At 48.9% G+C, this 16,823-nt stretch overlaps 1 protein-coding gene across 1 annotated transcript in view; it reads right to left on the reverse strand.

Annotated features, from left to right (window-relative positions):
• LOC138851083 (C-type lectin-like) overlaps positions 1–16,823 on the reverse strand; it is a 51,586-nt gene that overhangs the window by 19,845 nt on the left and 14,918 nt on the right. Inside the window, exon 3 of the mRNA XM_070079504.1 lies at positions 9,349–9,516. Coding sequence (XP_069935605.1) covers positions 9,349–9,516 — 168 coding nt within the window. The remainder of the gene's footprint in view (positions 1–9,348; positions 9,517–16,823) is intronic.

Raw genomic sequence — 16,823 nt, forward strand, 5'->3', positions numbered from 1 at the left:
ACCACAAAGTATGTGAGGAGCTCAACAGAAGATTCAAAGAAGTGTTCATAGTGGAGACAGAAGGGCCTCCAGAAATTCGGACGGGTTGGGTACACCATCAAGAGTTGGGCACAATACATTCAACTGAGGAAGAAGTGAAGAGGCTGCTCAGCGAGCTAGATACCTCAAAGGCGATGAGTCCAGATAACATCTCTCCATGGGTCCTGAGAAAGGAGCTGAGGCGCTATGTGTACTACTAACAACAATCTTCAATACATCTATCGAAACAGGGAAATTACCTGAAGTATGGAAGACAGCAAATGAAGTCCCAATTTTTAAAAAAGGAGACAGACATGAAGCATTAATTTACCGAGCAGTGTCACTGACATGTATGGTATGCAAGGTCATGGAGAAGATTATTAGGAGAAGATTGGTGAACCCCCTATAAAGGAATGAGCTTATCAACAACAGCCAGCACGTTTTCAGGGATAGGAAATCCTGCATCACAATCCTACTGGTGTTCTATGACAGAGTTACGGCAGTAAGACAAGAGAAAGAGGGCTGGGTAGATTGCATTTACTTGGACAGTAAAAAGGCGTTTGGCGCAGTTCCACACAAGAGATTAGTGCAAAAGCTGGAGGACCAGGCAGGGATAACAGGGAAGGCACTACAACGGATCAGGGAATAACTGTCAGGAAGAAAACAGTGGGTGATAATACATGGTGACGTGTCAGAGTGGGCGCCTGTAATGAGTGGAGTGCCACAGGGATCAGTCCTTGGACCGGTACTGTTTCATGTATTTGTGAACGACATGGCGGAAGGAATAAACTCCAAAGTGTCCCTGTTTGTAGATGATGTGAAGCTGATGAAAAAAATTCAATCAAACGAGGACCAGGCAGAACTACAGAGGGATCTAGACATGCTGCAGGACTGGTCCCACTACTGGCTCCTGGAGTTCAACCCCACCATGTGCTAAGTCCCCAAGACCGGGGAAGGGCAAAGACGACCACAGATGGAGTACTGTCCAGGGGGCCATAGACTACAAACCTCACTCAAGGAAAAGGATCTTGGGGTGAGTGTAACACCCGGCACATCTCCTGAGGTGCACATCAACCAAATAACTGCGGCAGAATATGGGCGACTGGCAAACCTGAGAACAGCATTCTGACATCTTAATAAGGAGTCATTTAGGACAATGTACACCGTGTATGTTAGGCCTATATTGGAGTATGCAGCACCAGTTTAGCACCCACATCTAGCCAAGCACATAAAGAAAATAGAGAAAGTGCAAAAGTTTGCAACAAGACTAGTCCCAGAGCAACGAGAAGAGGTTAAGGGAAATCGACCTGACGACACTGGAGGACAGGAGAGATAGGGGGGACATGATAACGACATAACGACTGAGAAGAATTGACAAGGTGGACAGAGACAGAATGCTCCAGAGATGGGACACAGCAACAAGGGGACACAGTTGGAAGTTGAAGGCACAGATTAATTACATGGAAGTTAGGAAGTATTTCCTTAGACACAGAGTAGTCAGGAAGTGGAGAGAGAGGGGAGAATGAGCCAGCAAGACTGGACCTTGTGTTCACCCTGAGTAGCTCATACATCGAGGACATCACATATGAAAAGCCCCTTGGACCTAGTGACCACGTGGTTCTGAACTTTAAATACATTGTAGAGCTACAAGTGGAGAGAAAAGCCAAACTATAAAAGGGGAGACTACACAGATATGAGGAACTTCCTGCAGGAGGTTCAGTGGGAAAGAGAGTTGGTAGGAAAGTCATTAAACGAAATGATGGACTACATAACAACAAAATGCAAGGAGGCAGAGGAAAGGTTTGTTCCTAAGGTTAACAGAAATAATGGGAACACCAGAACGAGCCCTTGGTTTACCCTAAGGTGTAGAGAGGCAAAAACTAAGTGCACTAGAGAATGGAAAAGGTACAGAAGGCAAAGGACCCAGGAAAATAAAGAGATTAGTCAATGAGCCAAAAACGAGTAAGCACAGATAAGGAGGGAGGCCCAGCGGTAGTACGAAAATGACATAGCATCGAAAGCCAAGTCTGACCCGAAACTGCTTTACAGTCACATCATGAGGAAGACAGCAGTCAAGGACCAGGTAATCAGGCTGAGGAAAGAAGTTGGGGAGCTCACGAGAAACGACCAAGAAGTATGTGAGAAGCTCAATGAGATTTCCGGAAATATTTATATTGGAGACAGAAGGGCCACTAGAAATACACACAAGAAATACACACAACAGAAGAGGAGGTGAAGAAGCTCCTACATGACCCTGATACCTCAAAGGGGGTGGGACCGACAATATCTCTCTGTGGGCCCTAAGAGAGGGAGCAGAAACACTGTGTGTGCCACTAACCACAATCTTCAACACATCCCTTGAAACTGGGCAACTACTTGAAGTATAGAAGATGGCAAATATAGCCCCCATCTTTAAAAAAGGAGACAGAAACGATGCACAGTGTCACTGACATGTATAGTATGAAAAGTCATTGAGAAGATTATCAGAAGAGTGGTGGAGCACCAGGAGTGGAACAAGGTTATAAACGACAGCCAGCACGGATTCATGGAAGGCAAATCCTGTGTCACAAACCTACTGGAATTTTATGGTAACTGAAGTAAGACATGAGAGGGATGGGTGGGTTGATTGCATTTTCTTGGACTGCAGAAAGCCTTCGCCACATTTCCTCACAAGAGATTAGTACAGAAGCTAGAGGATCAGGTGCATATAACAGGAAGGGCACTGCAACGGATCAAAGAACACTGCAACGGATCAAAGAACACTGCAACGGATCAAAGAACACCTAGAAGGGAGGCAACAGCGAGTCATGGTACGTGATGAGGTCTTACAGTGAGCGCCTGTGACGAGCGGGTTCCCATATTATTATTATTATTATTATTATAATCAAGGGGGAAGCGCTAAACCCGGAGGATTATACAGCGCCTGGGGGGGATGTGGAAGGCATTCAGGCTTAATTCGGGGAACTGGAGCACAGATCCAATTCCCTAAATCAAGAGCCCCTCACCAACATCAAGGAACCTTCCTTGAGGGGACGGGTTCCCATAGGGGTCAGTCCTAGGACCAGTGCTATTCCAGGTATACCTGAATGACATGACGGAAGGGATAGACTCATATGTGTCTCTGTTTGCAGATGATGTGAAGTTAATAAGGAGAATTAAAACAGACACGGATCAGACAGGCCTACAAAGAGACCTGGACAGGCTGGATGCGTGGTCCAATAACTGGCTACTAGAATTTAACCCTGCCAAATGAAAAGTCATAAAGATCGGACAAGGGCAAAGAAGACCGCAAACAGAGTATAGGCTAGGCGGCCAAAGACTGCAAACGTCACTCAAGTAGAAAGATCTAGGGGTGAGTATCATACGGAGCACGTCGCCGGAAGGACACATTAACCAGATAACTGCTGCAGCATATGGGTGCCTGGCAAACCTGAGAATAGCTTTTCGATACCTCAGTAAGGAATCGTTCAAAACTCTTTACACTGTGTACGTCAGGGCCATACTGGAGTACGCAGCACCAGTTAGGAACCCTCACCTGGTCAAGAACGTCAAAAAATTAGAGACAGTGCAAGTGTTTGCAACAAGGCTAGTTCCAGAGCTAAAGGGAATGTCCTACGAGCAAAGGTTAAGAGAAATCGATCTGACGACACTAGAGGACGGGAGGGTAAGGGGAGACATGATAACGACATACAAAATACTGCGTGGAATAGATAAGGTGAACAGAGACAGGATGTTCCAGAGATGAGACACAGAAACAAGAGGTCACAATTGGAAGCTGAAGACTCAGATGAGCCAAAGGGATTTTAGGAAGTATTTCGTCAGCCACAGAGTTGTTAGGAAGTGGAATAGTCTGGCAAGCAATGTAATGGAGGCAGGAATCATACATAGCTTTAAGGCGAGGTATGATAAAGCTCATGGAGCAGAGAGAGGGAGGATCCAGAAGCGGTCAGTGAAGAGGCGGGTCCAGGAGCTGAGTCTCGACCCCTGCAGCCAGGGGTCCAGTGGGACAGAGAACTGGCAGGAAAGCCAGTAAATGAAATGATGGAATATGTAACAACAAAATGCAAGGAGGCAGTGGAAAGGTTTATTCCCAAGGGCAACAGTAACAACGGGAAGACCAGAACGAGCCCCTGGTTTACCCGACGGTGTAAGGAGGCAAAAACAAAGTGCAATAGAGAATGGAAAAAGTACAGAAGGCAGAGAACACACGAAAATAGGGAGATCAGTCGCAGAGCCAGGAATGAGTATGCACAGGTAAGGAGGGAGGCCCAGCGACAGTATGAAAATGACATAGCATCGAAAATCAAGACTGACCCGAAACTGTTGTATAGCCACATCAGGAGGAAGACAACAGTCAAAGACCAGGTGATCAGATTAAGAACAGAAAGTGGAGAACTCACAAGAAATGATCAGGAGGTATGTGAGGAGCTGAACAGGAGATTTAAGGAAGTTTTTACAGTAGAGACAGGAAGGGCTGTGGGAAGACAGCACAGAAGGGAACATCAAGAGGGAATATACCAACAAGTGTTGGATGACATACGAACAACTGAGGAGGAGGTGAAGAAGCTCTTAAGTGACCTTGACACCTCAAAGGCGATGGGACCGGACAACATCTCCCCATGGGTCCTTAGAGAAGGAGCAGAGATGCTGTGCGTGCCTCTAACCACAATCTTCAACACATCCCTTGAAACTGGGCAACTACCTGAGAAATGGAAGACAGCTAATGTAGTCCCCATATTTAAGAAAGGAAACAGAAACGAGGCACTAAACTACAGACCTGTGTCTCTGACATGTATTGAGTGCAAAGTCATGGAGAAGATTATCAGGAGGAGAGTGGTCGAACACCTGGAAAGGAACAAGATTATAAATGAAAACCAGCATGGGTTCATGGAAGGCAAATCTTGTATCACAAACCTCCTGGAGTTTTATGACAAGGTAACAGAAGTAAGACACGAGAGAGAGGGGTGGGTAGATTGCGTTTTCCTAGACTGCAGGAAGGCCTTTGACACAGTTCCCCACAAGAGATTAGTGCAGAAGCTGGAGGATCAGGCGCATGTAAAAGGGAGGGCACTGCAATGGATAAGGGAATACCTGACAGGGAGGCAGCAACGAGTCATGGTACGTGAAGAGGTATCACAGTGGGCGCCTGTTACGAGCGGGGTCCCACAGGGGTCAGTTCTAGGACCAGTGCTATTTTTGATATATGTGAACGACATGATGGAAGGAATAGACTCTGAAGTGTCCCTGTTCGCAGATGACGTGAAGGTGATGAGAAGAATTAAATCGGACGAGGATGAGGCAGGACTGCAAAGAGACCTGGACAGGCTGGACATGTGGTCCAGTAACTGGCTTCTCGAATTCAATGCAGCCAAATGCAAAGTCATGAAGATTGGGGAGGGGCAAAGAAGACCGCAGACAGAGTATAGGCTAGGTGGACAAAGACTACAGACCTCACTCAGGGAGAAAGATCTTGGGGTGACCATAACACCGAGCACATCACCGGAGGCACACATCAACCAAATAACTGCTGCAGCATACGGGCGCCTGGCAAACCTGAGAATAGCGTTCCGATACCTTAATAAGGAATCGTTCAAGACACTGTACACTGTGTATGTTAAGCCCATACTGGAGTATGCAGCACCAGTCTGGAACCCACACCTGGTCAAGCACGTCAAGAAGTTAGAGAAAGTACAAAGGTTTGCAACAAGGCTAGTCCCAGAGCTCAAGGGAATGTTGTACGAGGAAAGGTTAAGGGAAATCGGACTGACGACACTGGAGGACAGAAGGGTCAGGGGAGACATGATAACGACATACAAGATACTGAGGGGAATAGACAAGGTGGACAGAGATAGGATGTTCAAGAGAGGGGACACAGGGACAAGGGGTCACAACTGGAAGCTGAAGACTCAGACGAGTCACAGGGACGTTAGGAGTTGTCAGCAAGTGGAATAGCCTAGCAAGTGAAGTAGTGGAGGCAGGAACCATACATAGTTTTAAGAAGAGGTATGACAAAGCTCAGGAAGCAGAGAGAGAGAGGACCCAGTAGCGATCAGTGAAGAGGCGGGGCCAGGAGCTGAGTCTTGACCCCTGAAACCACAATTAGGTGAGTACAATTAGGTGAGTACACACACACACACACACACACACACACACACACACACACACACACACACACACACACACACACACACACACACACACACACACACACACATACACACACACACACACACACACTGTGATGAAAGATGAAAGTCATCAGTAAGTACTAAACTCCGGATCAGTTGTGCTGGTTAACATGCCCATTACAATACTAAACCTACTTAATAAGAGATTAGTTAAGTACAAAGACAAAACTTACATTAAATCATCATTGGCTGAGGGTTGGCAAATCTTGTCTCAGGAATTTCCCTGACCAGGACCAAGATGGGGAGATTTATGACAGGATGGAGGAAATAAAGCAGGTGAGAGAGAATGTTAAGTTGATTGTATCATCCTTGACTAAGAAAGTACTGCTAGAGAAAGCTTTAAATAAACACAAAATAAGAACACGAAGGAGTAACAGAGAAATTAGTTGGGTGGTAAGAGGGAGACTATGTGAATATATGATGAGAAAGTAAGTAATAGAGTAAGCATGACTGACAAATGAATTCTCACGAGAGAGAAAGAGAGAGAGAGAGAGAGAGAGACAGAGCGAGAGAGATAAAGAAAGGCCAATATTGTCAAAGTACCACACTTACCAGGAGTTTACCTGGAGAGAGTTCCGGGGGTCAACGCCCCCGCGGCCCGGTCTGTGACCAGGCCTCCTGGTGGATCAGAGCCTGATCAACCAGGCTGTTGCTGCTGGCTGCACGCAAACCAACGTACGAGCCACAGCCCGGCTGGTCAGGAACTGACTTTAGGTGCTTGTCCAGTGCCAGCTTGAAGACTGCCAGGGGTCTGTTGGTAATCCCCCTTATGTATGCTGGGAGGCAGTTGAACAGTCTCGGGCCCCTGACACTTATTGTATGGTCTCTTAACGTGCTAGTGACACCCCTGCTTTTCATTGGGGGGATGTTGCATCGTCTGCCAAGTCTTTTGCTTTCGTTGTGAGTGATTTTCGTGTGCAAGTTCGGTACTAGTCCCGCTAGGATTTTGGATCCACTTCGAGGACAGCGTGAAGCAAGCTTCTATAACACAAGACGGGCAGCCAGTAGCAACTTCACTCTGGCTGTACCCTTCTCCAGAACATCACTTCATCTCACATCATTTATTCCCAGGATGACTCGAGTATGGAACACATTCGTACAGAATTATAATGTCAACGAGATAAAGTCAGATGATCAGATGAAAATGCTGGCCCATAGATGGCTCCAACTTCATCCTGTTCCCTACTTGTATGTTTCATAACAATAAAAATGCTTTCAAATGAGCTGATGTAGGTAACAGCTCTTAGCTTGTTAATAAAGTTAAGAATCCTTAACCTGTAAATAGCTTGTCAATAAAGCTAGGGATCCTTAACCTTGTCAAACCCTGTGTAAAAAAAAAAAAGAAAGAAGAGAGAAAGTGAGTGTAAACACACATTAATCAGTCCACACATAATCCGAATGTGTTATGTTGAACCTTGTGATGAGACTGAGAACAATTGTAGCCAGCAGGTCATACAACTCCACAGGGACGACTCACAAGCCCGGAGTTGTAAATGACCATCAACATTATTCTGGCGAGGTTATTTGTTGACCTACCTGTGTGTACCTATTATTGAATATACTCAAGTGAATTACATTTACCAGTGTATCTGTTGTTGCATATACTCAAGTGAATTACATTTACCAGTGTATCTGTTGTTGCATATACTCAAGTGAATTACATTTCCCAGTGTACCTGTTGTTGCATATACTCAAGTGAATTACATTTCCCAGTGTACCTGTTGTTGCATATACTCAAGTGAATTACATTTCTCAGTGTACCTGTTGTTGCATACTCAAGTGAATTACATTTCTCAGTGTACCTGTTGTTGCATATACTCAAGTGAATTACATTTCCCAGTGTACCTGTTATTGCATATACTCAAGTGAATTACATTTCCCAGTGTACCTGTTGTTGCATACTCAAGTGAATTACATTTCCCAGTGTACCTGTTGTTGCATATACTGAAGTGTATTACATTTCCCAGTGTACCTGTTGTTGCATATACTGAAGTGTATTACATTTCCCAGTGTACCTGTTATTGCATATACTGAAGTGTATTACATTTCCCAGGACTGAAAAACGTATGAGTTACGAAGAATTCTACCAATGTCTTTAAGCAAATTTCTCGATTAATGTCATTTAACTTCATTTAAGTTAGTTTAGATTGTTGTCTAACAATCAAATTTAACCAATTAAACCACAGCTCAACGCCAACATACAATGTAATACCTGCAATAAAAAAAATGACACGCGAGCGAATAAAAGAAAAGCGACTTACGAAGCGCACAAGAAAATACATTATTACAGTCAAGTGGGTGAACAGTCACCCACTTGACTGTCTTAGCAACAGTGAAATTCTGACTGTTATTAGGAGGCTGGACTGGCATGTTAGGTTAGTTGGAAGAAAGTTTTCCAAACAAAGAAGTGGGTGTTAATGCTGCGATAAAAGTGTAATGAATACCTTTTAATAAGAGAGATTGACCCACATGTATTTCGACCTTCAGTTGAGGTCATCAGCAGACACAACGAAAAGATGAAATCATCATTACCTAGGTGCAGACAAGGTGCAGACAAGGTGCAGACAAGGTGCAGACAAGGTGCAGACAAGGTGCAGACAAGGTGCAGACAAGGTGCAGACAAGGTGCAGACAAGGTGCAGACAAGGTGCAGACAAGGTGCAGACAAGGTGCAGACAAGGTGCAGACAACGTGCAGACAACGTGCAGACAACGTGCAGACAACGTGCAGACAAGGTGCAAACAAGGTGAAGACAAGGTGCAGACAAGGTGCAGACAAGGTGAAGACAAGGTGCAGACAAGGTGCAGACAAGGTGCAGACAAGGTGCAGACAAGGTGCAGACAAGGTGCAGACAAGGTGCAGACAAGATGCAGACAACGTGCAGACAACGTGCAGACAACGTGCAGACAAGATGCAGACAAGGTGCAGACAAGGTGCAGACAAGGTGCAGACAAGGTGCAGACAAGGTGCAGACAAGGTGCAGACAAGGTGCAGACAAGGTGCAGACAAGGTGCAGACAAGGTGCAGACAAGGTCCTGTCATCTAAAAGGTGTCATCACTGTCATGTCACTTGCAATCGGCTGAACATGAAGAGTACAGAAAAATATTTAATGCATAGCAAGTAGAAATCCGATAGTACAAACCTAATAAGTTCAAAATGAAAGACTTGAGAGCATAGGGGTGTTTGGGTGAGGCCAAGTCTCCCATCATTCCCTGGCAGTGCTGGCGTGCCTTCTCCCAGGTCAGTTTGTGTGGACTCAGGTAGAAGCACTCGTCCAGGACCTGTGTGTAGGGGTGCGGGCAGGACGCTCCTGGAAAAACACCAGAAAGATGGAGTGAAATTTCGTAGCTTTCTTTGCGTAATGAATAATTATATTAATCACTCAAGTTTCTTGTCAGGTGCAGGATGTATTACTGTTGGTTTGCCTCGTTTAATGAGGGTTGTTCGTTTAGAAAGACACGTAAGCAAACACTATGACATATTTATTAGAAAACGTTTCGGTCCTGGGACCTTGATCATTTCAAACAGTGAAGTGATCAAGGTCCCAGGACCGAAACGTTTTCTAATAAATATGTCATAGTGTTTGCTTACGTGTCTTTCTAAACCAACTTGTCGGTATTTATTACCAAAGTTTATATCATTGAGGGTTGTGCGCTTTCCAGTGTCCATCCTGGGTGTTTCCTTCTCTGGGTTTCAATTTTTACATTGGTTTCAACTACTTCCCCCTTCCCCGTCCTTTTTTAAGTTGCGGTGGAAAATCATTGTCAGTGGGAGATAATAGAGGTAAAAGTTCCGTAGCGGCATCATGGAAGGGGAAATATTTCTTACACAGGAGGCTCTATTAAAATTAGAGAGAGACATTAATTAATTTTCAAAAAGCCAGACCTACCCAGCTTCACCCACTATCACCCTGCTTCACCCAGCATCACCCAACATCACCCAGCTTCACCCAGCATTACCCAGACTCACCCAGTTTCACTCAGCATCACCCAGCATCACTTGGCATCACCAAGCATCACCCAGCCTCACCAAGCTTCACCCAGAATCACACAGCACCAGACAGCTTCACCCAGCATCACCCACCATCATCCAGCACCACCCAGCCTCACCAAGTTTCACCCAGAATCACCGCGCTTCACCCAGCATCACCCAGCCTCACAAGCTTCACCCAGCACCACCCAGCACCACCCAGCATCATTCAGCCTCACCCACTTTAACCCAGCATAACCCTGCATCACCAAGCATCACCCAGATTCACCCAGCATCACCCAGCAACAACCAGCCTCACTCAATTTCACCCAGCATCACCCAGCATCACCAAGCCTCAACAAGCTTCACCCAGTATCACCCAGCATCACCCAGCCTCACCAAGCATCTCACAGCATCACCCAGCATCACCCACCCTCACAAAGCTTCACCCAGCATCACCCAGCGTCACCCACCATCACGCAGCATCATCCAGCCTCATCAAGCTTAACCTAGCGTCACCCAGCATCACCCAGCCTCACCCAGCTTCACCCAGCATCAACCAGCATCAACCAACATCACCCAGCATCACACAGCCTTACCCAGCTTCACCCAGCCTCACCAAGCATCACCCAGTTTCACCCAGCTTCACCAAGCTTCACCGAGCATCATCCAGCCTCACACAGCTTCACCCAACATCACAGAGCATCACGCAGCCTCACACAGCTTCACCCAGCATCACACAGCTTCACACAGCCTCACCCAGCATCACCCAGCCTCAACAAGCTTCAAAAAGCATCACCCAACATCACCCAGCCATACCAAGCTTCACCCAGCATCACCCAGCTTCACCTAGCATCACCCAGCATCACCCAGCATCACCCAGCATCACCCAGCCACACCAAGCTTCATCCAGCATCACCCAGCATCACCCAGCTTCACCCAGCATCACCCAGCCACACCAAGCTTCACTCAGCATCACCCAGCATAACCCACCCTCACAAAGCTTCAGTCAGCATCACTCAGCATCACACAGCGTCACAAGCTATACCCGACATCACCCAGCATCTCCTAGCATCACTAAACTTCACCCAGCTTCACCAAGCTTCACTCAGAACCACCCAGTCTCACACACCTTCACCCAGCATCACACAGCATCACCCAGCATCACCTAGCTTCACACAGCATCACCCAGCTTCACACACCCTCATCAGCATCACCCAGGCTCAACAAGCTTCACCAAGCATCACCCAGCATCACCCAGCCACACCAAGCTTCACCCAGCAACACCCAGCATCACCCAGCAACAACCAGCCTCTCCCAGTTTCACCCAGCATCACCCAGCATCACACAGCCTCACAAAGCTTCACCCAGCATCACCCAGCGTCACCCACCATCACCCAGCATCACCCAGCCTCATCAAGCTTAACCTAGCGTCATCCAGCATCACCCAGCCTCACCCAGCTTCACCCAGCAACAAACAGCATCAACCAGCATCACCCAGCTTCACCCAGCCTAACCCAGCATCACCCAGTCTCACCCAGCTTCATCCAGCTTCACCAAGCTTCACCCAGCATTACCCAGCCTCACACAGCTTCACCCAGCATCACACATCATCACCCAGCCTCACACAGCTTCACCCAGCATCACACAGCTTCACACAGCCTCACCCAACATCACCCAGCCTCAACAAGCTTCAGAAAGCATCACCCAGCATCATCCAGCCATACCAAGCTTCACCCAGCCATACAAAGCTTCACCCAGCATCATCCAGCTTCACCCAGCATCACCCAGCCACACCAAGCCTCATCCAGAATCACCCAGCTTCACCCAGCATCACCAAGCCTCACCAAGCCTCACAAAGCTTCACTCAGCATCACCCAGCATCACCCACCCTCACAAAGCTTCACCCAGCATCACTCAGCATCACACAGCGTCACAAGCTATATCCGGCATCACCCAGCATCTCCTAGCATCACTAACCTTCTCCCAGCTTCACCAAGCTTCACCCAGCATCACCCAGCTCACACACCCTCACCCAGCATTACCCAGGCTCAACAAGCTTCACCAAGCATCACCCAGTATCACCCAGCCACACCAAGCTTCACCCAGCAACACCCAGCTTCACCCAGCCTCACCCAGCTTCACCTAGCTTCACCCAGCTTCACCCAGCATCAGCTAGCCTCACCAAGCTTCACCCAGCATCAGCTAGGCTCACCAAGCTTCACCCAGCATCATCCAGCCTCACCCAGCATCACCCAATGTCACCCAGAATCACCAAACTTCATCCAACATCATCCAGCATCACCCAGCCTCACCCAGCATCACTTAGCATCATCCGTCATCACCCAGCCTCACCCAGCTTCACCCAGCATTACCCAGCATCACCCAGTCTCACCAAGCTTCACCCAGTATCACCCAGCATCACCCAGAATCACCCAGCATCACACAGCATCAATACGCTTCGCCCAGCATCACTACGCTTCGCCAAGCATCACTACACTTCGCCCAGCATCACCCAGCATCACCCAGTCTCACCAAGCTTCACCCAGAATCACACAGCAACACCCAGCCTCACCCAGCATTACCCAGCATCACTAAGCTTCACCCAGCATCATCCAGCTTCGCCCAGCATCACATAGCATCACCCAGCATCACCCAGCGTCACCAGCTTCACCCAGCATCACCCAGCATCACCCAGCATCACTAAGCTTCGCCCAGCATCACTCAGCTTCACCCAGCTTCACCCAGCATCTCCCAGCCTCACCCAGCATCACTTAGCTTCATCCAACTTCACCCAGCATCAGCTAGCCTCACCAAGCATCACCCAGCATCACCCAGCTTCACCCAGCTTCACCAAGCTTCACCCAGCATCACCCAGCTTCATACAGCTTCACCCAGCATCACACAGCATCACCCAGCTTCACACAGCTTCACCCAGTATCACAGAGCATCACCCAGCTTCACCCAGCATCACACAGCTTCATACAGCCTCACTCAGCATTACCTAGCCTCAACAAGCTTCAGAAAGCATCACCCAGCATCACCCAGCCATACAAAGCTTCATTAAGCATCACCCAGCTTCACCCAGCATCACCCAGCCACACCGAGCTTCAGCCAGCATCACCCAGCTTCACACAGCATCACCAAGCCTCACCAAGCTTCACCCAGCATCACACCAGCATCACCCACCCTCACAAAGCTTCACCCAGCATCACCAAGCATCACCCAGCATCACCCAGCATCACCCAGCATCACCCAGCATCACCCACTCTCAAAAAGCTTCACCCAGCATCACTCAGCATCACCCAGCGTCACAAGCTATACCCGGCATCACCCAGCTTCTCCTAGCATCACTAACCTTCACCCAGCTTCACCAAGCTTCACCCAGCATCATCGAGCCTTACACAGCTTCACCCAGCATCACACAGCATCACCCAGCTTCACCCAGCATCACCAAGCCTCACCAAGCCTCACCAAGCTTCACCCAGCATCACCCAGCATCACCCACCCTCACAAAGCTTCACCCAGCATCACTCAGCATCACCCAGCGTCACAAGCTATACCCGGCATCACCCAGCTTCTCCTAGCATCACTAACCTTCACCCAGCTTCACCAAGCTTCACCCAGCATCACACAGCATCACCCAACATCACCTAGCATCACCCAGCATCACCCAGTCACACTAAGCTTCACCCAGCAACACCCAGCATCACCAAGCATCACCCAGCCTCACGAAGATTCACCCAGCATCACCCAGCCACACCAAGCTTCACTCAGCATCACCCAGCATCACCAAGCATTAACCAGCCTCACAAAGTTTCACCCTGCATCACCCAGCGTCACCAGCTATACCCAGCATCTCCTAGCATCACTAAGCTTCACCCAGCTTCACCCAGCTTCACCCAGCATCACCCAGCTTCACCCAGCATCAGCTAGCCTCACCAAGCTGCACCCAGCATCATCCAGCCTCACCCAGCATCACCCAACGTCACCCAGCATCACCAGACTTCATCCAGCATCATCCAGCATCATCCAGCATCACCCAGCATCACTTAGCATCACCCGTCATCACCCAGCCTCACCCAGCTTCACCCAGCATTACCCAACATCACCCAGTCTCACCAAGCTTCACCCAGCATCACCCAGCATCACCCAGCATCACCCAGCATAACACAGAATAACCCAGCATCACCCAACAACACCCAGCATCACTAAGCTTCACCCAGCATCACCCAGCATCACCCAGAATCACCCAGCATCACCCAGCATCACTAAGCTTCACCTAGGATCACTAAGCTTCACCCATCATCACCCAGCTTCACCCAGCATCACATAACATCACCCAGCATCACCAAGCGTAACCAGCTTCACCCAGCATCACTAAGCTTCACCCAGCTTCATCCAGCTTCATCCAGCATCTCCCAGCCTCACCCAGCTTCACCCAGCTTCATCCAGCTTCACCCCGCATCAGCTAGCCTCACCAAGCATCACCTAGCATCACCCAGCCTCACCCAGCATCACCCAGCATCACCCAGAATCACCGAACTTCATCCAGCATCATCCAGAATCACCCAGCCTCACACAGCATTACTTAGCATCACCCGTCATCACCCAGCCTCACCCAGCTTCACCCTGCATTACCCAGCATCACCCAGTCTCACCAAACGTCACCCAGCATCACCCAGAATCACCAAGCATCACACAGAATCACCCAGCATCATTCAGCTTCACCCAGCATCACCCAGCATCACTAAGCTTCACCCAGCATCACTCAGATTCACCCTGCATCACCCAGAATCACCCAGCAACACCCAGCATCGCTCAGACTCACCCAGCATCACATAGCATCAACACACATCAACCAGCTTCACCAAGCATCACCAAGCAACAACCAGCCTCACCCAGTTTCACCCAGCATCACCCACCCTCACCAAGCTTTACCCAGCATCACCCAGCATCACCCAGCGTCACCAGCAAGCTTCACCCAGCCTCAACAAGCTTCACCCAGCCTCAACGAGCTTCCCCCAGCACAACCCGGTCTCACCCAGCTTCACCTAACATCAGCTAGCCTCACAAAGCTTCACCCAGCACTACCCAGCATCACCCAGCCACACCCAGCATCACTCAACATCACCCAGCGTCACCCAGCATCACCAAGCTTCATCCAGCATCATCCAGGATCACCTAGCATCACCCGTCATCACCCAGCCTCACCCAGCTTCACCAAGTATTACCCAGCATCACCCAGTCCACCAAGCTTCACCCAGCATCACCCAGCATCACCAACCATCGCCAAGTTCCACCCAGCATCACCCAGCATCACCCAGCTTCACCCAGCATTATCCAGCATCACACAGCAACACCCAGCAACATCCAGCCTCACCCAGCATCACCCCAGCTTCACCCAGCATCATTCAGCGTCACCCAACATCAACCAGCTTCACAAAGTATAACCCAATATCACCCTGTACCATCCAGCTTCACCAAGCTTCACCCAGCATCACCCAGCATCGCCAGCATCACCCAGCTCACCCAGCATCACCCAGCATCACCTATCTTCTCCCAGAATCACCCAGCATCAACCAGCATCACCCAGTATCACCAAGTTTCGTCCAGTATCACCCAGTATCACCCAGTATCACCAAGCTTCTCCCAGCATCACCAAGCATCACCCAGCTCACCCAGCATCACCCATCTTTACCCAGCTTCACCCAACATCTTCCAGCTTCACCCAGAAGCACCCAGCATCACCCAGCATCAAGCAGCATCATCCAGTATCACCAATTATCACACAGCAACACCAAGCTTCATCCAGTATCACCCAGCTTCACCCAGCATCACCCAGCATCACCCAACATTACCCAGCATTACCCTGCTTCACTCAACTTCACTCGGCATCACCCAGCATCACCCAGCATCACCCAGCTTAACCCAGCATCACCCAGTATCACCCATCATTACCCATAATTACCCAACTTCACCCAGCATCTCCCAGCATCAACCAGCATCACCCAGCATCACCCATCTTCACCCAGCATCACCAAGCTTCAAAAAGAAGCACCCAGCATCACCCAGCATCAACCAGCATCATCCAGTATCACCCATTATCACCCAGTAACACCACGGTTCATCCAGTATCAACCAGTATCACCAAGCTTCACCTCGCATCACCTAACTTCACCCAGCATCACAAAGCATCACCAAACATCACCCAGCATTACCCTGCTTCACTCAGCTTCACTCGGCATCACCCAGCATCAACAAGCATCAACCAGCATCACTCAGCATCACCCAGCATCACCCAGCATCACCCAGCTTCACCCAGCATCACGCAGCATCACTTAGAGTCACCCAGCATCACCTAACATTACCCAGCGCCTCCAGCATCACCGAGCTTCACTCAGGATCACCCAGCATCACCCAGCGCCACTCAACATCACCCAGCATCACTCAGCATCACCCAACATCACCTGGAATCATCCAGCATCACCCAGCATCACTCAGCATCACCCAGCATCACCCAGCTTAACCCAGCATCACCCAGTATCACCCATCATTACCCATCATTACCCAGCTTCACCCAGCATCTCCCAGCATCAACCAGCATCACTCAGCATCACCCAGCATCACTGAGCATCAACGAGCATC

This window comes from Cherax quadricarinatus, chromosome 99 (genome assembly GCF_038502225.1).
Source record: "Cherax quadricarinatus isolate ZL_2023a chromosome 99, ASM3850222v1, whole genome shotgun sequence".
Taxonomy (NCBI): Eukaryota; Metazoa; Arthropoda; class Malacostraca; order Decapoda; family Parastacidae; genus Cherax; species Cherax quadricarinatus.